The sequence below is a fragment of the Zonotrichia albicollis genome, chromosome 28, assembly GCF_047830755.1.
Source record: "Zonotrichia albicollis isolate bZonAlb1 chromosome 28, bZonAlb1.hap1, whole genome shotgun sequence".
Lineage (NCBI taxonomy): Eukaryota > Metazoa > Chordata > Aves > Passeriformes > Passerellidae > Zonotrichia > Zonotrichia albicollis.
In genome coordinates this window covers 7,366,770-7,388,732 of record NC_133846.1, presented here as the reverse complement: position 1 = coordinate 7,388,732, position 21,963 = coordinate 7,366,770, and the positions used below count along the sequence as shown (strand labels likewise).

Genomic DNA, 21,963 nt, shown 5'->3' with positions numbered 1-21,963 from the left:
CTGTCACAAAATTCTTTACATCTCAAACACACCAACTCCAGCTCCTCTGAGCCACAGATTTTTTCTGACTGATCTTTTCTCTGGTTTTACCACCTGCTACTGAGGGGCTCTTTCCTCTCTTTGTTGAGTCTCCCCACGTTGTGTTTTTCTCTCTGTATTTTGGCTCCAAATCTGTAACTGAGGCAGTGGGAAAGGTTTTTACACAAAGTCCATGCAAGGTCATACACAAATAATGGGTAGAAATATGATATTCAGAAAATTTATTTTGAAAACAAGTGGAAGGTGTTCCTGTCCATGGCAGCCCCATGGGCTTTCAGGTCCTTCCAACCCAAATCAGTCTGTATTTGATGACTAAAAGCTGCAGAGAAAACAGATCTAATTCAACCAACTCAAACTTCGGTTGCTTTATAAACATCACCCATGGCAACTGCTTTGAAGTGTGTCCCTTCAAACTGGAATGAACCAGATTTGATAAAAATAAAAATCTTAATAGAAAAATAACAACTTATAGAGGTCTCTCTACTTCAAGCATTAACAAAAAGGAATATTAGGTCTTTGAAATCCTGCGTTACAGGCTGAGATGGCATGTTAAATATTTGCAATGAACGTGAAATTAGAGAATCATCTGCTGGCTTTATTCACAGCCTGGCTCTACCTAAGTCTTATTTCAAAGGTGAAGAAAGCCAACTTCCTGACAAAATAATGATATGGACTTAATTAAGCAGCATTCAAGAAAAATGCAGGGCAGGAAAACAGCTTTTCTCTCCAAATTACTGGATTCTATATATTTACATTTTTGTTTGGAAACAATATCACAGTGCATGCAGTGTTACATGGGAGCCGTCATTAAGCCACAGTCTCCGAAGATGGGACTTTGCAGTATCTAGGAGTAACTTTGCTGCTTAGGTGACCCAGCAGGTTTTGCAGGTGCAAGATTGGCAGGAAAACCCTGCCAAGGCTTTTTTCCTGTGTGGTGGGATGTGACCCTTTTCCAAAGGGGAGCTTTGGCAGACAGAACTGCAGCATGTTTCTACTGCAGGGATGCAGCATTAGGGAATTTGTGTGTTTTAACATGGGAGAAAGCAAAAACTCATGGTTTAAATGGAGATTTGGAAAGCAGGAGTCCCTGTGGCCTTAGAGCAGGGACAGAGCATCCTGGCAGCACTGGCCTCATTGGGAAGAGAGCTCTGGCAGGACCTGCACCAACAGGAGCCGGGCCCCTGAGCTGAGGAGAGATTTTCTCGCTAAGCATGATCCTGTGGCTGCTGCAGCCCCCTGAGGGGTCATTTCTCTTTGGCTGGAGAATACAAGGTCCGGACAGGATGTTTCTATGTTAGCGGCATTTTCTGTCTCTCACACATGAGAATTTCTCTCACTCTTCATTGCACTGTTATTAATTTTAGCCCCTTATTGGGTACAAGCACCTTATTGTGGCAGCTCCTCTCTCTATCCCACCTGCCTTTAGCTCTTCCAGAGCAAACACACAAGCTACCAACTTATTCAACTTCCAGGACTTGATGATCCCCATGGGTCCCACTCAACTCAGGATATTCTAAGATTTACTCCCCTAAATTTCCAAACATCTTCAAATGCTCCATTTAAGCCAGTAAACTTCAGCAGTGATAAATACCCAACTTTGATAGCGTGGTGGCACCTTCCTTACCTTCCTCAGCCACCACTGTGAGGGTCACCACGTTGCCTGCATCTTTGATGAGTTGCACAATGCTGTCATGGGAGAGCTCCACAATGGACTGGCTGTTTACCGCTGAGATTCTATCACCCACCTTCAGCTTCCCACACTGGTCAGCCGGGCTTCCCTCGATAACCCGCCCGATCTTGTGAGGAATCACTAAGAAACAAGAACAGGCACAGCAACACTGTAAGTATTCACAAAATTATGGAATATCCTGAGCGGGAAGGGATCCACAAGGATGAAAATCCAAATCCCGGCCCTGCACAGGGCAGCCTCAAGAATTCTACCACGTGCACATCAGATAAGCATCACATAGACCCAGAACTGCCAGTCACAGAACCACAAAATATGCTGAGTTGGAGGGACGCGCAAGGATCATCAACTCCTGGCACTGCAGAGGACATCCCAAAATCCAAACAAATCCCATCTTGTGCCTGGAGAGTGTTGTCCAAACACTGCTTTAGCTCTGGCAGCCTTGGGCCTGTAACTGCTTCCTTGAGGAGCCTGTTCAGTGCCTCACCACCCTCTGGGCAAAGAAGCTTTTCCTAATATTCAACCTAACTCTCCTCTGGCACAGCTCCAGCTGTTCTCTTGGTCCTGTCACTGGTCACCACAGAGCAAAGATCAGTGTTTGTCCCTCCTCTCCTGCTCCAAAGGGTGAAACTGCTTGTACAGGACACACCTGTACAATGGAGATGCCAACCACACAGCATGGCCTTGTCATGTACAGGGTGCTGTGCCTGAAGGAAAACATGGGAAGGAAATGGATCATATTTGCAAAGGGATGAGTGAGAATGTATGTCCCTGGAGTGCACCAGAACAGTTGGTTTTACCATATATAGTGTAGTTTTCCATTTCATGCATCGACCCTGACAGACAGTGTGGGCTCAGAGAGACTTATGGCCATCCCCTGTAACACAGACATCCAGATGCATGGGCAAGCTCTTCCTACTTGCAAACAAAAATTAACCCTTAACACACTTTAAAAATATATCAAACTTCTCCTGCTGGGGACGGATTCTCCTGCCGGCGACTGATTCAGTCAGGTGAGGACCTGAGCAGAGAGCCTGTGCAAGGCCAGCAAGGTGCTACATCAGATTTGCATAGACCTGACCGCTTTTCCTAGTCTCTGAGATGAATATGCACTTGTAATAATTGTCTCAGATTTCCTCCAGCTCTCCTGCCTTGGTTCCCTCAGTTCACCCCAGAGCGACACCATGCCCTGCACAGACTCCTCCAGAAACCAAAGCTCTGGGGCCAGAACAGACAGACTGGAGAACAGAAGAAATGTTCTGAGAAGTAGAAGGCAAAAAGTTCGATTTCAGTCCTTTTCCCAGAGACGAACGCAGAGGCAGAACTAGAGCCAACTATGCCTGAGCCGCGTCAATATCTCACAATTGCAATACCAGATCAGACTACTTGTTCATTTTGATGATCTTTCTAGACAAACACACTCAAAGACAGTAACAAGTTCATAGTTTTCCACCAAATACTGTACACTGTACTTCCTCAGATCTCCAGAATAAGAATTCTTACCTGATTATAGGTAATATAAAGCCACAGTTGAAACTATGCTTCCATTAAAATGCCAATGAATTAATGCAACATCACTAGAGCCTGACAAATATCTACATCCCAAATGCTGCCCTGGGACAAGTGCACACTCTTGTGTGAGCTATAAATTCCCTTTTCCGCATTTCTGTCACAGTTGGGTGAACAAGAGCGTAAGTATGAAGAAAGACATACCAACACTCAATTGGCTGGGCTGTGCCAGTGTGAGTGAAAGCTGACTATGAGGGAAACACCAGCACTGCACAGGAAGAGATATCCGTGGAGACGCCCCAGCGAGGTTAAGCAGAGGCAGAGCCACCAGGACATGGCACTTACCCCCAGGAGGAGGTTTGGTCTTGGAGGTGAGGATAACAAAGCCAAATCCTTCGTTCTCCTTTCGCTGCAGACGGACGTCGTACACCTCCGGGCATGGCTGGTTGGCAAAGTCGACACGGTTCAGCCGAGGAGAGCCGTTCTGTGTCAGGACAGGCTGCGGCTCCTCCTCCTCTGCCTGCTTTTCCCCTTGCAGGGAACAGACAAACAACAAATAAGGTACAAATCACACAAAGCAACTTCAGCACAACCCTGAAGCTCAGTTGTCAGTAACAGCATGAGGTGGCAACAGCAGTTACTAATCAGAGCAGGGGGCCCTTGTCAGCTGTAAATCCCACCCCAGCTTTGTCATTCATGGAGTCACAGACTAATCTTCTCTAAAGTGTTGATCTGGACACTGATCTAAAACTGTGGCATCTCAAGATCTTGCTCTGAAACAGCTCTAGTTTGAATACAGTTAATCTTCCTACACTCTAATACTAAAAGACTTGAGAATACAGCATATAGAAGGTGCCCCTGCCCACGGCAGGGTGTGGGAAGAAATGTGTTTTAAGGTCCCTTCCAACCCAAACCATTCTGGGATGTTGAGAAAACAGACTGCATTACCATGCAATTTTCATAGCACTAATGGCTGTTCTAACTACTACTTGCAAAAAGGTTTGAAGAAACCACCCCTGCATCATAACTTTCAGAGCCTTACCTGTGTGAGCAGTGCAAGCTAGCAAGCAACAGAGTCCAAGCCTCTTAAATTCTGCTTTTCTCCTTTTAAGAGTTATAGCTCACCTTCCTCAATCTCAGGCTGCTCAGCCCCAGTACAGTAATTAAGTTCCAGAGCAACTTCAGTGGATTTGATTACAAGCCCTAAGTGCACTTTCTAGGCAAGCAGACACCTACCACTGAAGAAGATCTTCCTCCGGACAGTGAGCAGCACCTGCCCGTTTCGTGCAGCACTGGTCATTAAATCCAGAACTTGCTTGTGTGACTTCCCTTTCACAGGGACTCCATCAATGCACATCAGCTCATCCGCTGCACGCAGCCTCCCGTCCTTTTCCGCTGCTCCCAATGGGATTATGGCTCCAATATAAATCTGTGAGCAGAGTCCAGGGGTTTGAAAAAGAACATGAGTTCATCAGAACACAGTGTTTGGAATCCACGTGAATCTGTGCAGAAGAGGTCTTTTGGGGAACATTTTTTTAAAGATTACCTCACTGTCCAGCTCTAGCAGAAATGCAGCCAGCAAGTGTACTCTGCACAAGCTGATCTAGTGGAGACAATCTGGAGTCTCAAAGCATTCACTAAATACTTCAAAAATCTTTAATCTATATTTTTGTCAGTTCTTCTCTCTTGAGCATGTTTGCCAGTTTATTAGAAAGAAAAATTTTTGAAATGAGCACACACCATGTACTTATATATATGATTTCCTAGATATTTATGACACAAAACCCTCTGACATTCAATCTACTCTATTTTCATTTTTTTTTTACCAAGACTGAGGAAGAATGACTGGGAAAGAAATAAAAGCTTTTGAACAAACTCAAGTTTGTTTCTGAAAAGTTGTTTATAGACAGTTCCACATTTCAAGTTGCTTCAGTTCTCAGCTTTTGGTAATTAGATAATGAATTCAAACACCAACAGTTCTGCCTACCCCCCACCTCAAAAAGTGCTACTAAATATAATACAGAGAAGAACACCACACTCAATTTCACATGCTACAATCATTTTCAATTAAATGGAAGATTAAGGGTAACCACAGCTAGTATTGCTGGAGGTTAAGAATGGCGGGCAGCTCATCAGTACACAGCACTCAAGACATCAGCTCCACACTTCCTAACAGCTATGGGTGTTATGGAAACCAAACACCACAAATGCTATAAAGTGCAACAGAAGTAACATCCTCTGTGTTTGCTTTTTACTTTAAATGCATATTAGTGAGGGAAAAAGAAAAAAAAAGGCTAGCATTGAATCACAGCTGGGAATGGAAAAACCGAATTCCTTCACTGTAATTGGAAAACAATCTACGCAGATCTATTCCAAAAGCTTTTTCTCTCCACTTAAACAGCTTAAAGAAAGGTCCCTGATATATAGTACAAGTCTTAGAGCTTCTTCCCAAAGAGAAATGTATGCATGTTTGAAAATACAGGGGAGTCTCCTAAAACCTGCCCTTGGAGAGCAGACCATCCAGGGGTGTCTGGTCTGGCATTTGCCCAGCTGCCTCCGACACAATGCACGCCTAAAAATCCAGTGGGAGAAGCAGGGAATAAAAGGGGTGTGTCACCATCTCAAACCTCATTTCACTGGGCAGCAAGGAAAGGAACAGCCTAATGAAATTTTGACAGAAGGAGCAACCACTTCCTTCCACTCAGCTGCTTCCCAGGATGTGCTGCTGTGCACAGCTCACCAATGACTGATCACTACCGGGATCAGATGACAATGGGCAAAGGCTGGGGACCAGCATGGCCCTTCCGTGGGCTCCGAGACACAGCAACAGCTGTAGAAACACCACCAGTGTCCTCGGCCCGACAGAAAATTGCGGCCAAGGATGGGCTCGGTAGCGGGAAAGGCGCAGAACCTTGGAGAATGGAGTCCATGAAGAGGGGAAAAAATAAAGGTAATGAGGACTAATTCCTGATCTCTGAAAGGCAGGTATGAATCAATCAATTTTGCCATCACTGAGCTGCCTGGATGGGATGATGGGAAATGGGGATGACAGAGTAGAATTATTCCAACAGCAATACTGTGAATAACTGTGATCAGTTTCACTTACAGGCTGATCTGGTCCGTCCCCACCAAGCACCCGGAAACCAAAGCCTGACTCTTGTTTTCTCAGGAAAACATCTAAATCTCTTGTGTTTGGAGCTAAGAAAAAGAAAAACAGTATTTCAAAACATGTAAGGAGCTATCCTGGATATTGAGGAGTTCTTGAAGGATTATGCTTTGGTGGTACACTCTGAGTCTTCTAGTGACAAAACACAGCAACCAGAAGTACAGTGATATTCTCTTTCCAAAATAGTAACATTAATTTTCAAAGCAGAAATCTCTACTACATCTGTGCAGCAGACCAGGATAAAAGCCACTCTGTAACACAACTCAGAACTACTTTTATAAGCAGGTCTGCTGCAGTTTACTTCAGAACCACCCTTGACATTATTTCTGCAATTAATTGTTTTACTGAAAATACGGCTGAAACATAACTTAATCCTTTTTGTTTTTCTGATTGCTGTTTGAATGATGCATTACTTGAAACGTTTTATCCACAGCAGGTTAACAAACTTAGCAACAAAGTCTCAGTAGTTTTACTGCACATGCAACAAGAGAAAAAAAATTCCCTCATAACACAGTATTTTCAAGATTAGGATGATGTACTTACGTTTGTCCTCGTAAATTGTCTTAGACTTCAGGTAGACTTCAGACGGGTCCAGTTTAGGAGAGCCTGGTCGCACAGCAGAGGGCGGGAAGGGCATCGGCTGCGGAATGGTATCGCTGACAGCTTCCAAACTCCCGGAACTGTCCTGCCTGTCCTTCTGAAACAGCCCACAGATGCAAAATCCACATTAAATAAAGGCATGACTACACTTGTGTGTGAAAAGACAATGAACATCATGCAGAAGAAATAGACAGGAAGAAAGGAACAAAATTACAGCTTTTCCAGTGGATATGTCTGACCAGAGTATTAAGTCTTCCTCACTTGTACATGAGTTTCTACTGGAGACTAGCATTGGAAAGAGTTTGAAGTGACTGAGTTTTAAGGTCACTCAGAGAGGAGTGAAGATGGGCAGATGCTGGTAGTTACCAACACATAGGATGAAGTGGGTCAAAAGGACTGATCATGTTTGAAGAAGACACCGAATCCTTGTCAGGTGCCTGCCTGGCTGTGGGCCACAATCCAGCACCAAAGGCACACGTACTCCTCACCAGCACTGCCTCCTGTCCTTTGCCAAGCTCCTCCCCACAAGCACCAGGGGTGCTCCTAGCATGAGCTGTTTGCTGGAGCAATATACAACGGGGCAGGAGGACACACCTGGGCAGCGTGAGGTATTAACAACTTGCCTTTTTCGTCTTTTCATGATCTGACAGCTGCAACTCTCCTGTTCATGAGGCAAGGACCCACATGTGGTCCCTCATCTAAATCCCCAATCAATTATGCAACAAAATAACTCTAAATATTTCTTCTGCGCTGAAATCCAGCCTGGAAAGCTGGCACGTGGCAGTGCATGCCAAACCACAGCAGGAGCAGAACAGATGTAGATCTGCCCTTTCACCAAGAGCAGAAGAAACTGCCCAGAGCCATTCAGCAGTTTGACACTTCTTGTATGTTTATAAACACAAGAACTTGCCCTTTTTAAGTGAATTATTTTGCCACACTGCTTAATGCCACTGAGCATCAAGCACTCTGTGGGTTGTTGCTGCTGTATGTGTGCTGGAATAGAATGCCAGTACCCAAGTCCAAACTATTTTTAGCACATTGCCATGGGATCCATGCTGACAGGACCAGGGCCCTCCAACTGCAGGGATTTCTGCTCTGATTTATTCAGTGCGGGCAGGTGGATGCTTGCAAGGAACTGAATCTGAAGATCTGATGGAGCACAGTCATCTTTGAGCATGCTGAACATGTGTGCTTGCATCATTCCACTGCTGGGACGCAACTAAGGTTGCACTCAAACAGCAGGATAAAGATAGAAAGAGAAGTTACAGCTATGTTCTGGTAATGGGGTTTTCATAAATTGCCCTGATTTGCTCTGTACAAGAAGCATTTATAAAGAAGTATCTGTGTTCGACCAGTCCAATTTACAACAGAAACCTTCATAATAAACAGAAGCATTAATATCAGCATTATTAAATCAGAGACTGTTCTATTAAGACCAAGGATTCTTTACTGAGCTAATACATATTAAAGATGTCCTGACAGATCAAAATTCCAAGAGCAATGAGTATTGAGCTAGGAATGTACAGCTCCATAGACTTGCTGAAAATATGGATCCAAAGATCAGCATTTCCAAAAGAGAGCACTAACCAGTCCATTAATTCTATGCGAGGACTGAGAAGAATCAAAGGATCATAAAGTTCCTTTAGGAATGAAAAAAACAGATACTGTATTTTGTTTCCCTTTTAATGGGTACTCTAACTTAGATGAAGAATTTTTGCCTACCAAGCAGATGTGGTTTTGCTAAACCATCTTGCAGGTTATCACAGGTACTAAAATCCAGAGTAAATGAGATTACAAAGCAGGTCAGAAACAAGTTAAATACATCACCAATACTCACTCCTTTGGCAGCTTTAGTAGGGGAGGGTGGACCTGAAGAAAACAGAAAGTAACTTTAATAGCAGATTACAAAAAGTTTCAACAACATTTCAGCAATATAATCAGCTGCCCCTGGGGTAAAAATAATAGTAGCTGATACACTGTGCTTTTAAATGGCAAAGTTACCAAAACCACCACTTTAGAGAAGTCTCAATTAGAACAGAAAGCTTTACAACAATGAAAAATATCCATTTCTCCTTCTGCTGGAAGCTGGTCAGCCAAGTCACCCCTCAGTTCATGGGATAAGGAGACTTATGAATTTGTCTGAAGGAATTTCACTTGCCACACAGAAATCTAATTATTTCCTTAGCTGATTAAGGAACAGTAGTATTTATACAGAAAAAGATCCAGAGATTTTTGCAAATAGCAGTGGCCGAAGTCAGGGTTACAATAAAGCCTGAAGGGACACTGAACGGCCATGAGCTGCCCCATAATTCATTCAGATTCAGCTTCCTTTGAAAGACAGACACTGTCTACTACAGTTTCTGGGGAGAAGATGCATTCTGGTCTGTGACTGACAATCAAGGAAGGGGTATGAATATGCAAAGGAAAACAGAATTTTTTCTGCTATTCCCAGTGATCAGCACCACCTCTTCACTAATGCTTCTTCCCATCTCGTGCAATCCCCTGTTCTTTACAAACACAACTACTAGAATATATTTGAAGAACCGCACAAATCTCAGTCCATCATATGCTTTGCATTACACTGGAGACCACATGTTTGCTTTAGCACTCCCCAGAGACTTGGAAGAGACAGTGCATAAACATATCACCATATAATTGTTGAGGGAAAAAGACCCAAAGAAAAACCTAACTAAAACTTCAAACAAAACCCCAGCAACATGCTCTCACCCTAAATAGTGAGGGGTATAAATCAAACTTAGAACATAATAGCTCAGAGATAGAATGAACTGCTGCTTAGCTGTCAAGACTGGACACAATTTAGATATCACACTAAAATAGGACTGTTAAAAACTTATAACCAATATGACAACTGCAATTTTGTCTGTACCTCCTCTTAAGATAAGCAGAGGCACCTCTGCTCCGACTGGAAACTGCTTGAGCACCTCCACCACCTGCAAGTGGGTCAAGCTCTGCACATTCTGATGGCAAATCTCCTTGATGACATCCCCTTTCTGTAGGCCTTGGCACCACTGGCTGTCCAAAATCATCTTCACCTTCTGGCCTGTGGGACTGTCTGCAATGGCAAACCCAAAGCCTTTAGGCCCTTTGATCAGAGGGATGGTGACCAGCTCTGGCTGAGAGCCTCCTGAGGAGGCAAAGGAGACCCTTTGCTCTGCTGAATCCACAGAAGGGCCGTTCAGGCGACCGTTGACCAACACTTTCCCATTCTGGTCCAACATGACTGTTGCTGCTACTAAATCTTGGCTGGACACGGAAGCATCTCCCTTGGCCACCGGCAGACCATTAATGACAGGTGTGGCTGTCACTATATCCACCACGGGGTCTTCATTGTCATCAGGAAGAGGGTACCCACGACACAAAGTCATGTTCACATACTGATTGATGGGAATGAGCTGAAACATCTGGACAACATCTGCATGGGTATGGCCAAGGACACAGCTTCCATTTATGTCCACGATGACGTCACCTGTTACAAAAGAAATTTTGATGGTGTCAAAAACAGAAGCGAAACCTTCCACAAAAGCCTACCTTGCAGAAATCACAGTGCTGTCTTCAAATTAATAACTTAATAACAACTTAATAACTAGTGTCTGGGATATTACCTCATGGCTAATATTGTCAAAAAGCATTTCCTCCTTGCATTTATTCTATTTCATCTCAGGACACAGTGTGCTAAATATATAAAGTTTAATCTGCAGCAGATTTAAAAAATTATACTGTACAGCCACGGGAGATGAAGCAGAGCACGCACACTACAGCAAGCAGATGTCTTCCACTTTAATTCATATTGCAGAGCATCCTAAACCCAATGCAGAATAAATCGGATTTTTTCGGCCTCGTGTTTATTTTAGGTCTGGCTGAACTTAAGCTAGGATTGTGCACACACACATACTCTTACACTGCTGCCACACGTGGCTAAGAATACATTTTCAAAATGAACTTATGTGGGCTTCAGATCCCAAAACCTTGTTTCATGTCTTCATAATTTTGATGTGAAACTCTGCATGTGAGGTACAATATGTCCTGCAAACTGTCCTATCCCTTTAATGCCCAGGCATCAGTAAAACAGGATCTCCCTTATTCCATGAATAACAATCAGAATAGCTGCATGTCTTTTCCATTCCAACAGTTCTGCAGGACTGTTTACATTTTTGCAAAGGTGGAAAATGAACCACATACAAACAAGTTCAAACAATACATCAGCAACAAAACAGGAAATTGTTCCATTTTGTAAGTTAATAGTATTTATCATTCAAAGTATGAGTTCTTTTACTCATTTGCTCAAGAGTAAGTGTTTATGTTATAGGCAAAGAAGCATTTCACCTTTTCTAATATGCAAACCAGAGGTTATGGTAAGGTTACAGGTAACTTAATTACACATGTAATAACCATGAAAAAATGCATAAGTCCTCATGGGTTGCTCATCCCTCTTCTCTCCTCCCTTGTCCAGCTCACACAACTTTGCTTCCTTACTCCTGCTGTGGGCCTTTTGCAGCTTTAATAATCGGTGTCATGGTTTCTGGCAGCAACAAGGCAAAACAGACTAGGATTCAAACACATTATTTTTACTTCGCTTACAGAGAAACCATTCTATGAATAAACATGAAGATAAGTGTCTTTGGTAAAGCAGAAGTACTGAAATCTTCAGAAGGGCCCTTAAAGTCAATTTTTATCTAGAATGCTGCTTCTTTTCCTTTTCAGCCACTGCTCTGCACAGATCTTTCACAAATATGAAAATATTTTATTTAGTGAGGATGTGTATGGAGTCCTCCAACCTCCTGTGCCTCAAGCTGTGTTCTCCAAAGCACCCCAGGAAGTAGAAGTTTACAGAAATAACACTTGACCTGGAGCAATTCTTCCATCTTGCGCAGCGGGTCCATCTTGTAACACGTTCTTCACCTGAAGAAACTCATCAGGCCTGTCCCCTCCAATGATTGTGAAGCCAAATCCCATAGTACTTTTTTTCAGGGATGTCCTTATGAGTGCTCCAGTAAGCTGGGATGGATCTCGAGTGAAGAGAGACCTTCCCGGTCCTTTAGAATTATGGAATACAGAGACAGGAGGGCAGTAAGCCAGGGTTAATTCTGGTTTTCAAGGTGTCACAAAGGTTAATGACTTGTTTATAGTTTATCAGCTTCTGAAGCAGTTCTAAAGGATAAACAGACAGGGAAGTGCTACACTCATTTTCCAGCTGAATTCAGTGCATGGAAAAGAGTTTTTCTGAACAAATTGCAACAGAGCTGTATGCAAACCTCCCACCTCAAATTCCCAATTTTTGTCCTTGACTACCAAGGTTAAAGTAGGTCAAAAGCATAAAAACTCCAGGTGTGGCTTTACCTGCACTTCCAGATGGCTCTTCTAACCCTCCAGATATTCCAAAGCTGTTTATGAGAACCGGCTTCAGAACAATGAAAATTATTTAGAAGCAGTCTTAATGTGTCGGTTCAATTTTAACATGAAAAAATCCTTCAAAAAACCCAAAATATCTTGGAGGGTAACATTGCAATAGCTAGCAAAAAGACAAGGCTGACGCCTTCATGAATTCCAGAATGGGATTTTTATAAAGCATACTTGCAGATAAAAATATATGTGACAAAGAACACAATATTCAGTGATACCTGATTTGGAAGGGCCAGCATCAGTCTGTCCTAGCTGTTTTTTCCTTTTGGCTTCCAATACTGGGTTTTCAAACTGAGTTTTCTGGTTAATATGACTGCAGACATACAAAAGGTAGGTCAGGATTTCAACAGAAAACATCCCGACTCCTTCCCAAAAAAGACAACCCCAAAAAAACACATCTACAAACACTGTTTTTTATTATGTCAGATGAATGCTCTGGAGAAATGAACAAAAAACCTCTCATAAATAATACTGAAAATATGCTCACTATTCCAGCGGTTTACTTAGTTTGAGGCAAATAAAATTTTACCTCCTTTAATTGCCAGGCAGAGTTGTGATAGTTTAGATCTGAGCAAATCTGCTTTTTCTCTTGACCCATTGACCTATACTATTTACAAACTCAGGCATCACCTTTTCCCTAGGAGATGATAGAGAAGTACAGCATAGGAGGGGAAAACCAACGAATTTGAGCATAATTCAAATTTTGCTAAGTGAAAAATGTTTGCTCGTTCTCTGAAGCTACATTTTCAACTCTACCATTTTTCTTCTCCATGGTTAAGGAGAGATTTAATTTCCTCTGGCCTGAAGGAGATTCAAAAGAGTTGTCCTGCAGCAGTTTGGTGGTTATGGACTTGGCTTTTTGAAAACAGCAATGATCTACAAATTATTTTTACTCTTTAAAGTTATCAGGTGCCACTCTTAAGTCAAGTGACTCTGTTTTTGTTAAGCTAGGAAAAATGATATGAGATCATTTCCATCTATAAATTATTTTGGTTGCAAATTGCTTTCTTTCCCCAAATGAAAAACAATCCCTAAGTCTTTAAGGTCACACTGTGGATTTTCCCTCATGCCCATGCTACCAGAAGTTTGTGCCATGAGTTTGCAACCCAAGAACTGTTTTTCCTGGATATATTTAATAGTTTCACAGAATCACAGAATGTCTTGGACTGGAAGGAACCTTAAAGCCCATCCAGCAGTTCCACCCCCTGCCACGAGTATGGATACTAGACCAGATTGCTCCTAGCCCTGTCCAACCCGGCCTTTCACTTCATTACAATCTCTACTTACTGGGGATCAAGGACTTCAGAGTTTCATGCTCAATTTTTTATGTATGCCAATTCAATAATTAGCACTTACTCAACGTAATATGTCCCATATTGAGGGTCTTCTATTTTCTCCCATCCATAAGGAAGTTCTGCAATCAGAAAGACCGAATTTTCCATTACAGGGGAAAACTATCCACAAATATCAGAGTTTTCATTAAAGAACACCTAGGCTCATGAAAAATATGAGGAAAATTCAGGTCTCGTTTTCTTCCCTGATGAAAGGTAAAAGTCTGTTCCAGGGAATCTGAAGCCCTGCAACTCTTACTCCTTCTTGTCGGGGCACCAGGGTAGTTATTGCACTAAATGATGAGCCTTGTATTCAATGAAATCACACAACTTAAAACATATAATAAACTTAAAGACCTGTCTGTACTGAAAATTACATGCAAAAGGCTCCTTTTTATGGCAAATTCAGCATCTGGTAAGAGGGTGCCAGCAGCGCATGACTGACTGAAGGTAATAAGCAGTTACCACAGAGGTCAGCTTATCAAGTTTATTGTTCTAGTTATCTTGACCATAGAAATTTAAATATTAGAATAATGAATATAGTCAGCCAGACATTTTAAGGATAAATTTGCCCTGCAATCTTGTTTGAGGCTGTCCTAAGTTTGACAATAACAGGAATTTCCCTAGCACATGACAGCATGTTACCAATTACTAATATGAGTGTTGCTCCACAGGGTCTGACTAAAGACCCAATGGGTCCATTAATTTAAATATTACTCATTTGGATATCCTGCATCTCTGTTTAAAGAGCTGCATGTACGTTTAATAAGCAGCAGTATGGAGCCATTGCTCCAGCTGGCTTCATTATGGATACATGGCTGTTAGGCTGGGCAGTTTTGGAGGATGACACGCCATTCTGAGCCTGCTTCAGCTTTTGGAACATGTCAGGCATTTGCTGAAGACAGAGCTACCTGATACTCTTTCCTAGCAGACTAAATTGCCCACCTGTGTAGGAAATGGTTGCAGAAATTGCCTGGAGGCTACTCACCTGGAAGTCTTGAAGGAATTTAAATCAATCAGTCAGATTGCTCCCTTAGCCTCTGCATTCAAATACTATGTCATATGCAATAGTTATCATCAGCAATATGTATTTTGCCACACCTTCTTTGTTATTCCTATATTCTGTTACTTATGGACCTTCTTCTGCCATATTCCTCCTATACAACTGTTTCCAGTGAGATCATCACTCACGTGCAGCTTTCTCCTTAAGAATGACACTGGAACAAAACATCTCATATTCTGCTCAGGAATGTAGATACACCTTTTGTTTGGCCAGATTCTACTATTTCAGGGAAAATACATCAGCAAGTGTTAGAGGCACACATCCTCCCCCCAGCCCCCCCAGTCCTATGTAAATTCCTACTGCCACCAAACAGGTGACACTCAGCACTATGCTGCCAGCTCCAGAGTCACATCTACCCAGGAGAAGCTTCTTCCACAGAAGTAATGGAATGTATCCAGTTGGAATAAACTCATACATTTATCAGTGACAGGTGGCAAATGCATTCTGAACATCTCACCTCCATCTTCACAATCTTCAGGAGCTTTGGCCTTCTTACAGAGTCGGGGATCAAGCCATGTCGTTGTCTTGGTGTTGTGACTGTAGAGCAGAACACATGTCAGTAAGAGAACTCCCTCACACTGAAGAAACTTTCCTTCAAGTATTTACTATTGTAGGAAAATGTAGACTTTAGATAATACAACCATTATTTGTGCCTCAATCACATCACAAAATGCTAAAAAGAAAAGGCACCAGCACACTGGGGACTCTCCAGGGCACACAGGAAGTGTTAGAGGCAGAGATCCTCCCCCCAGCCCCCCAAAAGCTCATATGGGAACAGCAGCTGTTTCTACCTGATAGGAAAAAAAAATGTCTAGCCTCCTCATATGCTAAACTCTCTGGAAGGAGAGGTTTCTGTTTCATTTTTTCCTTAGAACTCATAAATGAGGCAGTTTTACATGTGCACACAAAAGCTACTTTCCTACCCTGGGCTTTCATCTGGGCTATTTGTATTTTGAAACATCCATTCCCAGCCAAGGAACACAAGCAGAGAAGAGAAGCTAAACAAGGTCTCAAATTTCAAGGAAATTTGACATAGAGAAGGTTTCCGTGTCACGTGTCACTTAGCAATACTCAGTCAGCTTTGTATTTGTGAGATACAAAACTTAGAAAAAACAAACTGACTTTGCAGGTGGAACCATAAGGTCTTCCTGCACAATGGGAATTGTACCGAGCATTCAATGAGTAAGGAGTGTAACAGTAGGAAAATAGTAAATTTCATAAAGAAACAGAAGCAGCACGAGAAGAAGAGAGGTGAAAGAGCAAGCTTTCCAGACTGCAGCCACCAGCATTTGTCTCCTCCAAGGAGTTGAGTTACTCACTCAATGAAGTAGATCATGCCAGTATCTGTGTAGGCCATTTCCCAGTTCTTGGGTAGTGGTTCCAGGGTCTCATCCCTTGACAAATAATTTCTGAAGTCCATGTTGCTGCTTGTCTGGTTGTAGCTGGGAACAGGTTTCATCCAGTCAGGAGAATCTGAATGTTTTTCTTTGTTTTCTGCAGTTGTTCAGGGAAAGTTTTTGTCAGATGCTTATGTTGTTTCTCACAAAGAACCACCCTCTTAATCTGGCTACGAGTGGATGTCAAACATGTCTCTCTATGTGATGTGCATTTTTTCAGCTGTGAACTTGGAAAAGCTGACATGAAAACACTGAACTCTGCTCTTCCCCTGCCAAACAGAATTAACCTTGTATTATGTGCCTGAGCCTACTCTGAAAAATCAACACTGGCAGAAATCCAAGTTGACTATGTTCTGTTGCCATTTCTACAGAGATAACAGTGTTTGTAATGCCATAAAACAATCAAAAAATCCTACTAATATTCCTCAAAGAATCAGAAGGAAATGTAGAGAAGACCCAAACTGCCAGTAAAATAAACAACACCTTGCTACAAGCCACAACCAGAAAAAAGATCCCAAAAATTCCGGCAGGAAACTTTAAATAGAAGTCTCTATCCTTCAGAACTGAGGTTATGCTTGATACCCTCTGTGACATGACAATGTCCACGACCTTCACCCAACCACCAGCCTGACCATTGGCCCCTCTGTGGTGTTGCCAGCCCTGAAGATGACAAGACTAGGTCAGGTCTGGTCAGTGTAACACAGTCCTAAACAGTCACACAGAGGATCAACTGCAAATGCAATGTGACAGTTCCTCTCCACCATCAATTCACCCCCCTCCAGATGAGTAATCATGGCAGCAAAAGGAAAAGGGCATCTTGCCAATCCCAGAAAGGTCCTGCTGGACACCACTCCAGTCTCAACATGCTTGGCTTTGTTTCTCACTACAAGCTCCCCCTTGGGTGATTTCAGGTTGTATGACAGTTCCCCTAGGCAAAATCTGAAAATTTTACAGTATGAGCCAATGTTGCCCCTTCAACCAATCACTGCCTTAAAATCTCCTGTGTACAAATTCAGTGATTGCCTCAAAATTCAACAGTAACATTTTCAGGGTATGAATTCTACGCTGTGAAGGACTCTGTTATTTCAAGAGTGGACAAATTTTTCCTTCCTGCTCGTGTAACTGGCTCTGGTCCATATCCAGCACCACATGTTCTTGACCAGCAGTGCATTTTATGATGCAACTGCACATCTGGCTGGGAGAACAGCTGGTTCTTTTTAAAAGGTCATCTCAAAATCAAATAGAAGCACCAGTCTGAACAGAAACTGCCTTCATACTTCACCTAAACTAAGGAAGCACAAATGTTTTTTGTATAGTCCTTATCCATTCATACAATACTCCAGGGAATTTCTCCCCTTGTCAACCAACCTATCCCTCCACTGCCATTAACTGCTTCCTTTTCTTCCTCTTCCTCCTCCTCAGGGAGAGAACTTTCCATCCTTTGCATTTTGCTGACGGATGTGGTTCTTTTCCTCTGCGATTCAGTATCAAAATCATTGTCAAAAAGAACTTGATCCACTGGATCAGGCTGAAAGGGGCTGGGCTCTGCTGGAGGCTTTGGAGTACCATAAAAATTACCTGAAAATGAGACAGAAATCAGGAGCACTGAAGCACAGATACTGCTGAAGGCACTAGCAGTGGCTGTTACCAGTTTAGTGCCCACGCAAATGTATTTTGGTGACATTTTAAAGCCTCAAAGAAGACATCAGCACTACCAAAACCCAATCAACAGTCAAAGCCTATTTTTTCATACACTGACTTCTTGCTAATGCAGCACTAATTGTCAGAAAACAAGAGGTTATCTGAAAACTTTTATCCTGCTACAAATTTTCTAAAGAAATAGATGGATTCGGAGCAACAGAAATATTGAAGTCAAAAAGCAAATTACTTTTACGCAGACACAAGGCATTTGTTTCCATAAAACCAGTTAACAAGTAATTGATTTTTAACACTTGCCATTTTCTACTGACAATACACTTGCAAAACAAAGATGTTGATATGGCTTCATATCAACATTTTCATATCAATAGGCTGATATTTTTACTTCAGAAAAAAGAACAGATTTTTCCTTCAATATTTTAATCTGAAGTACAAAGGAATCATCTGCTGTTTCCTGGAAAAGAATTTCAGCAATTGACCTCTCTCCTGACTGCTCATATGATTTTTATTATGGAATTGAGCACAAAGCAAGGAAGCTTCCCAGAATTCCTGCTGGAGTAACTTTTAGTGCCTGGATATGGTTTTGACCATGGAAATACATATAGAAAGAAAACCCTTCTGCAAACATCAAGCAATGGCAAGGCTCAGAGAGGGGACAGTCAGATAAAGTGTGGCTCAGGGATGAAGAAAAAAACCTACTACTTTAGCCTAAATTTGCTTACTAGATTTCCACAGACTGGACAATATTAACAGATAGTGTGGGATAAGGAAAACAAGAGGCACAGAGCCTTTCAGGAGATTGATCACCATCTCCATTACAATGTTTTTCCTCAACACATTTAACAAACCCAACTTTCCTACAATCTGGTCTAGTGCTGTTCAACTTTTCATTGAAAAATGCTTTAGTTTCTCTGCTGGGTCGGAATTTCTCTTTGATGCACACCTGAGAGGAGAGAACGTGGCTCCGTTCTCTGAGGTGTACAAAAAATTGACTAAATTCTCTTAAATTTGTACCAGGCACAAACAAACCCTTTCAGAATGCTTCCCAAAAATGCAACAGTGAAAATAATCTGGCGGGATTAAGAGCAGTTGAAAGACAATCTGCAGATTATTAGAAAGCTGTAAACCAAGATTGCTCCTCCTCTTCACAGTAACCCAAAAACAGACTAACTATTGTCTCTCTACTACTGTCAGGACCATCAAGTGAGCAGGAAAGCTGGTACCACAAGGAGCTACACCTGGACACAAGTATTGGGTCCTTATTCCCATTCCATTAAACATCACTGACATACCATCATATGTTCCACTTTCTAGTAAGGCTCCACTTTCTTCCAACGCTTTAAACTGCTCAACAGGAATGAAATTATAGTCTACCCCAGGGACCTCCCCATCTCTGGGAGCCCTTGTAGTGCCTGCAAAGACAGAGAAAACACTCTTGTAAGACACATAAATGCTGCTTGTTACCAAATGCTGCCTGCTGTACAGGTCAGTAAAAACAATGTATTTTCAAATCTTTATACAAATATTATGTCACTTTAGTAAGAGTTAAAACAACTCTTGGTAAACAAGTGAACAATAACTGTGAGACAGTAAACTATATAGGAACGACACTTCTGGTATTGGGGGAGGAGGAGAGAAGTAGCTCAGTGAGGTGGCAATTAATAGAGAATTCTTTCTCATGGTCAGTGAAGCAAAACCAACTTTTGTGGCAGCTGACGACACGCAATCCCAGTCTGGGTTATTTTATTTTAACCCAGCTGTAAAGGTGCTGCATCTTTCCCTATTTCCACCAGCACCAACTCTCTAATTTGCAATGAGGTCATCATGACTAAGTACATTTGATTTTTGGGCCACAAAATCCATAACTCAGCACAGAATTTATTTTTTAACCTACGATTCAGGGTATAATTCAGCCACACTCCAACCACTGGCTGAAGGTAAACTTTATCAGTAAACTGCTGTGTTAATGCAGAGGTTCTCAAAGTGTTTTGTCTATAAAAACAAGCCTCCCATAGTTATAACAGCTTAATTAAAGCTCTCCTGAAAGAACTTCACTGATTCATTACAATTCATTACTGCCTACAACCTAATAGCATTTTAAAAGCATGTATCATTTTTTTCAGGCAGCAGCATGAACAAGGGCTAGTAAATAAAAGCTAGTAATAATGAAATGCAGTTTAAGAAAGTCACTAACTCTCAGGTGTGCTCACAGAGAAGAGAGTAGAATTCCTGTAGATACAAAAACTTTACTTGACAAAGCTTTTAGTGTAATGAATATTTAAACAGTCAATGATGAGCCTTTTTAATCAGTCTTCTTAGGATGAGCAAACAATCTGCCTGTACGTTCTGCCACTGTCACCCCTTCTGCATCCAATCCCTCCTCCCACCCTCCTTCCAGCTGCCCTGCTCTGCCAAATGCACTTGACACTCAAGGCCTCAGTTTGCTCTTTGTGAAGAAAAAAACCATAACACATTGACAAAATTCAGGATGTTTTGGCACTGCTTGATCATGCTGCGAAAGATTTATTTCTTGTAGTGGCTGGGCCATTCTAACAACTACTGACAAATTTGTGAAGAGCCACACACAGATAGTACTGAAACAATCTGAACTTTGAATTCTCAAGTTTTTGCTGGTTTTCAGTCCATACTGGCCGCACCAATTCACGGCAACTTCAGATGTGAAGCTACTGTAGCAAAGCCAGAAGTCTCCACTACAAGGTAAAATCTAAAACAGATTAAGAGAGAAGGTATTTCAAACTCATAAATTATGTGGGAGTTAGCAGGAACAGATGAAATGAGGCTGATCTTTACATACTTACAAGGGATGGTTCTCAAATAGAGATTGTCTCTGATGACTTGCTGAAGTTTGTGGTCTATCGAGCCCTTCTGGAACTGAAGGCTTAGGTAGTGGCGCAAGTCCTTGTTGATGACTTTTCCTTAGAAAGAAAAAAGAATAAATTAGAATAATCTGTAAAGCAGGATCTCACAATAAGAACTGTGTTTTAGTGCTATAGTAGTTTCAGAAAAAGCACGCAGCTAGAAGAGTTGCTTTGTTTTAAATACAACAACCTTGATGGAAAATATCATTTTGTGCTATCAAATCACAGAATCCCACAATAGTTTGTGTCAAAAAGGAACCTTAAAGCTCATCTTGTTTCACCCCTTGCCATGGGCAGGGACACCTTCCACTATCCCAGATTGCTCCAAGCCCCATCCAACCTGGCCTTGAATGCTGCCAGAGATGGGGCAGCCACAGCTTGTCCGGGCACCCTGTGCCAGGACCTCACCACCGTCACAGGGAAGAATTTCTTCTGGCACTGTGGTTTTAAGCAGAGCTGACTAACAACCAGTCCCCCTCATCTCCCGAACAAGGCAGTGACAATAGTCTGGAATTGTTTGAAAATCAATATAAAGTATTAAAATACAAAACCTATTACCAAAATTCAAAGTCTCTACAGACAAGAAACTATTTAACTGCATTTTGAAGTAGTTTCCATTCAATTTACACCTACTCACCAGTCACCTGAGTTCAATATTTTGTCACATGGGAACTTGCATTCTTCAAATTATAAAAAGAAAATATTTCCTTCTTAAAAACATTGCATAATAGAAGGGAGTTGGGTTTTTTTACAGTTAGTCCTTTACAATACTTCTGTCAGGTATCATTAGTGAATCTGTCACATCACTGGAGAACCATGGCCCCTTCAGCACACAAATAACTGAGCTCTTGTATTACTGCCTCATCCTTCAGACAGGAGGGTACAAACCAATCTTTTGTACCCTGTCAGCCTCCCAGAAAACACAGTAAATAGGGTTCAGTGACCTTGGTAAATTTAAGTTACGCACTACAGCAGAACGCTCAGGGCTTCAGGGAAAAAGCTCAACCTTTGTCTCCAAACCTAGAGAAGGAGATGGGCAGCAGCAGATGGATGCTGGTGTAGCACAACAGCAGGGAAAAAGGCTGGAACAGACAACTGCTCCTGTAAAATTACATCACCAACAGGTTATGAAACGCCTAAACCTGCCCCAGAAGCATTTCTGACGGGAGCCTTTGAAGCCTATGAGCTCAAGGTTGTCGAGGAGACCACCTC

The 21,963-nt window shown here is 42.1% G+C and overlaps 1 protein-coding gene across 3 annotated transcripts in view; it reads right to left on the bottom strand.

The window, feature by feature from the left end:
• Positions 1–21,963, bottom strand: part of MAGI3 (membrane associated guanylate kinase, WW and PDZ domain containing 3) — a 57,573-nt gene that overhangs the window by 9,761 nt on the left and 25,849 nt on the right. For 2 of the 3 annotated variants that reach the window (XM_074528189.1, XM_074528191.1), the window contains exons 2-16: positions 20,692–20,808; positions 19,165–19,284; positions 17,582–17,791; positions 16,136–16,310; positions 15,274–15,353; positions 13,779–13,836; positions 12,641–12,735; positions 11,867–12,055; positions 9,889–10,488; positions 8,839–8,870; positions 6,945–7,098; positions 6,342–6,433; positions 4,472–4,664; positions 3,581–3,766; positions 1,664–1,849 (exon numbers count right to left, since the gene is read on the bottom strand). In XM_074528189.1, the coding sequence (XP_074384290.1) occupies positions 1,664–1,849; positions 3,581–3,766; positions 4,472–4,664; positions 6,342–6,433; positions 6,945–7,098; positions 8,839–8,870; positions 9,889–10,488; positions 11,867–12,055; positions 12,641–12,735; positions 13,779–13,836; positions 15,274–15,353; positions 16,136–16,310; positions 17,582–17,791; positions 19,165–19,284; positions 20,692–20,808 (2,487 nt within the window). The remainder of the gene's footprint in view (positions 1–1,663; positions 1,850–3,580; positions 3,767–4,471; positions 4,665–6,341; positions 6,434–6,944; positions 7,099–8,838; positions 8,871–9,888; positions 10,489–11,866; positions 12,056–12,640; positions 12,736–13,778; positions 13,837–15,273; positions 15,354–16,135; positions 16,311–17,581; positions 17,792–19,164; positions 19,285–20,691; positions 20,809–21,963) is intronic. The other variant, XM_074528190.1, reaches the window with a different exon arrangement.